General features: G+C 39.9%; 1 protein-coding gene across 2 annotated transcripts in view; it reads left to right on the forward strand.

The window, feature by feature from the left end:
* Positions 1-2,947, forward strand: part of itprid2 (ITPR interacting domain containing 2) — a 46,329-nt gene extending 43,382 nt beyond the window's left edge. For both annotated transcript variants that reach the window (XM_046053778.1, XM_046053779.1), the window contains one exon: positions 79-2,947. In XM_046053778.1, coding sequence (XP_045909734.1) covers positions 79-186 — 108 coding nt within the window. In that variant the 3' untranslated portion in view covers positions 187-2,947. The remainder of the gene's footprint in view (positions 1-78) is intronic.
* Positions 2,948-4,545: the final 1,598 nt, after the last annotated feature.

Below are 4,545 nucleotides of genomic sequence, written 5' to 3' on the forward strand. Positions count from 1 at the left end.
AATGCAGCTGTACGCTTATTTATAGCTAGATGAGAGGATTGCTCTCATTTGATAACTCTCATGTCTGTTGTTTTCAAGATTCGAGAGAGCGTGGCACAGGAGGTCCGACGGGAAATCTACAGTGAGCTGCTGGCTACAGTTTCGCCACGGCGATCGCCCGTGCCCGCCAGGCAACACCCTCTGTAGTCATGGCACCAGCAAAGCACCACCCCTTTCACCTCCAGCCTTAGTAACCACAGCCTGAGCAGCAACACTGTCCGTCTGCAACACTGTATAGCTGTGTAACACTGTATGTCTGCGACACTGACGATGAAACGAGCACATCACCTACCTGGGATATACCCCGCCCACTCCACCTGTGGCTGTTAACGAGCATGCTCGTTAGTGAGAGGTGGAGAGTGGGGCAGATGGAATGAGGACGTTTACGTGTCCGGTTGGTTCTAGCGTGCCAGTTGTGATGCAACCCGGGAGCGCCACTCTGGACCAGCCCGACCCTGTGAACCATCAACGATGATGTGTTGTCTTTTCCTCACATCCTGTTTCCTTTTTCTAGACTGTTTTGATCAAAGCCAGACCTAAAACTACTACCACTGCCACTAATACTGCTAGTACTACATCTGGTACTGCTAACAGTACTCTACCAGTACTATCACTACTAGTCCCAGTCCTATAGATGCTCCCATTGAGTTCTTTTACCCCTGATCCCTGTCTGATATCAGATCAGGACATATTGTTTTGCCTGAATTGAGCTTTTAACATGTTACGTTGCAACACACATGGGGCCAGCCTCCTTAAATGTAGTGTAAATGCCTTAATAATATTTTAATTGATGCTCTCATGCTTCTCATTAAACGGTTACATTCCTTAATCTTCAATAAGAGTAGAGTCTAATGAGGGTCAAACTGAGCTTTTAACCCCGTTGAGTTACTCCTTCCATGCACATTTCAACTTTCAAAAAGGGCTTTAAGCAATACAATTAAGGGATTATTATCCTCCATCTGTCAACATTCCTTCATCATCATCATCATCATCATCAGCATCAGCATCAGCATCATCATCAGCATCATCATCAGCATCATCAGCATTGTAATCATTGTGCTTCTGTTTCTCTCACCGCCCTTAAATTTCTGTATTTTCACTGATGTGACGTTGCCCCCTGCTGGTCAGTCCACCAGACAACGGCATCATGGATGAAAGTCAGACTCCATGTAAACTTATTTAGGTCACAGTTACTGACAAACATTTTAAAATGAGGTTTTAAAGCTGAAAGCCTCGCCACACCAGAGGTTAATTCCCGCAGTTGTTTTAGCTGATGAACAGAGGTCACCAAAAGTAAATTTAGTACTTAAAGAATCAGAGCTGGAACTGCCACAGCAAAGATATCATATCAGAAACCCTGGGTGAGATGTACTGCAAGCAGGTCACTGCACCCAGCAGTTGTTGGTCAACAAATTGCTCCAACACTGCCAAAATTTCTACATTTACATGTGTACAACTGTGTGTGTGAGTGATTTGAAGGTGTTAGAAGGTGGATTGTTTTCTGTTTTGATTGAGCCTGGCTAGCAGTTTCCCCCTGATTTCAATCTTTGTGCTAAGCTAGGCTAAACACGTCCTTCCCTTTGACACCCACAGTCTTTGCTTTGTGCGTGTGCTGGTTGTTAGAGAACAGGTGATGAGGTCAGTGTGTGATGTCGTGAGGTACTGTGAAGGTCAGGCAGGTTATTCTGCAGAAGTAGCAGGTTTCGGTAAGTTCTCATGGTGATGGCGGTGATGATGATGATCATGATGGTCATGATGATGATGATGCTATGGATGACGATGATGTGAGGTCCGGTCAGTGGGAGGAGTTTAGTGAGCAGAACGTGTATCAGTGAGCGGGCAGTGGAGCCCAAACAGTAGCTGTGTTAGCATGTTGGCCGCATTAGCCTGTTAGCTTCACACTGTCTGATGTGCAATAATAGGAACATGTATATTGATTACTGAGATTATTGTGAACAAATTATCGGTAAATCACTGCAAACATTTCAGAAGAGACCAGTCCTCTTGCACCACTAAAACAAAAACTTTCTACCTGCACATCCTACACAAATTAATCTGCAGCTGGTTTTATTGAGAGAATTTCTGATCACACGGAATCCACTGATTGATTACTGAATGATTAACTATTAATTATCTGGAATATCTGTATACTTTAGCATGTGTGTAGTGTCTGTGTGGTTGCTCACAGGTTTCCGAATATACAGTCAGTTAGTGAAAAGGTGAAACAAGCACGCTGCGTCCACCGTAGCTGAATGTGATTGGCTGGGATATCAGTCAGTTAAGACAATACCTCTTTTTGATCTTCATGGAACAATGATTCTGAAAATTTCCACACAGACTCAGATTAGAATTAAAATTACCCACAGAGAGCTGAACTTTTGGGAGAAAAATGTATTAATAATGTGTTTTTCAGATGTTTCATTCTTGATCTTCGGGAGCCGTGTTTGGTGAATCTAAGCTCAAAGGTTCACTTATTAGTGATTCTGAGCTTTCAAGCCACACCTCACAGTGTTTGTTCAGCTGGCTGAGGTGCCATCACGTGAACTAAATGTGAACTTTTAATCACGTGAATGCTCTTAATCATTATTAACTGGACCTTTGATGGATTTTCTTCACCATTTGTTGACTTTTTACCATGTTCACTGATCACAAACTCTGCTCTGCTGGACCAACACTGTGATCTCCGAGGCTCTACATGCTTTTTTATTAGTTGTTTTTTTTTTATTGACCAAGAATCCTTCACACACTTCTAAATACACTTCACTGTTTGACTGTTGGTGTCTGTTAATTTCTGTTGATGTCTATTAATGATGATGTGTATTTTGTATTGATGTCTTGTCGGTGGGATGCAGGGGTGAGGGATCACTCTATAGAGATGAGAATAATTAAAATGTATTTATTTTCAGTACTGGTTGAGTGCTGGCTCCTTTCTTTGTGTGTGTGGGGGTGGGTGTGTTATTTCTAGTCTTAAACCTATTAGGGTTGGATTTCAAGAATTGGGTCAAAGTTGGAACATTACCAAATTTCCAAGAACCTTGGATTCTTTAAAACACATGCATTTCAATTCTGCTTATAAGATCTTAACTTTTTGCATATTCCAGTCTCTCTCCAGATTGAACTGCACTGAGCATTTTATAGTCCATGAAAGTTGCACTTATCTGCCAGGACCTGCTACACAGACCTACAAGCATGCAACTAGAGAGTACTTCTGTTGACATTCCTGGACCATGGTGGATCGAAGCAAATGCTCAAAAGTTTGGCTTTGCTTCACTAAAATTAAATAACAGCACAATGCAACACCTGCAGTAAGGACATTTTGTGCAAGGGAAGAAGCAGCTCCAATATGACTGAATTCCCAGAAACAGCTAATGCTAACACTAGCAACGTCTCACACTCAGGTACAAAACACAGACGAGCTGATATTCACCTGTTTATGTTGAAAGTAAACGAATGACATCCACAAATTATTCTAATATATAAGATGACCCAGAGACACCCGTCTAGTACAGAAACTCCTTTCACTTCAGCCATGAAGGGGAAAATGTCACTGAGCGGTGGCAATATTTGAGGTGAAGGGGTTGGAATTCAAACCGAGATTCATTAAGTGGAATAGTAATCGACAGAATTTAAACGATACTCAACCCTACTTAAACCTACACACTATACGCTACCTGCACACGTTATATTGTACCAATGGAAAGCAATTTCTACTTGAGTGTATTATAAGTCTACTCCTAAATGTTTTAGGAATATTGCACTTACTACTCCACTACGTTTATCTGGCAGTCATAGGTTCTAGCTACTAGCTTTGTAGGTTTTACAAACAAAAACAATAATGAGCTTATGATGTAAAGCATTGTTATAGAATGAACTACACTTTGTCTGACAAAACTCCCTTTTCTACTTTTGTCAGCATTTGGTTATCGACACAATCGACAGAAATTGTTACAGTATTTCAAATGTTTAAACTGCGAAGTGTAAGCAACAAGCATGAATACAGTTTCTTCAGAAATGTTTGCCTCTTCTATTTTGGTTATAATGAAACAGTTTATACTTTTTTCCTCCATCATAACTGTTCACTTTCCTATCCTCACAAACAAGGGACTAAAAACACAAAAGCCATGACAGAGATTTATTGTCATCACCACCAGTGTTGGGAAGTTTACATTGGAAATTTAACAATTTACCCTATTTAAAATGTAATATTAGTGTAACTATTTCAATAACTTTATCAAAGTAATGTAACTTATTACATTTAATTACTTTTTTGATTACTTTTCTAAATTTCTAATGAATATTATTAACTGTTGACCATTTTCAAGAGACAGTTTAGGAAATATAACTTTTTATTATTTTTTTATTTGCACATATAAATACTGTATATATTCTATCAATCTCATTTTTTTATATATATATTTATATTTATATAGGTTGACGTTTATGTTTATTGTTGCGCACCTAGTTACCAAAACAAATTCCTTCCTTACTGCTCAGCACCAGGGTGCG

Source organism: Micropterus dolomieu, linkage group LG07, assembly GCF_021292245.1.
Source record: "Micropterus dolomieu isolate WLL.071019.BEF.003 ecotype Adirondacks linkage group LG07, ASM2129224v1, whole genome shotgun sequence".
Lineage (NCBI taxonomy): Eukaryota > Metazoa > Chordata > Actinopteri > Centrarchiformes > Centrarchidae > Micropterus > Micropterus dolomieu.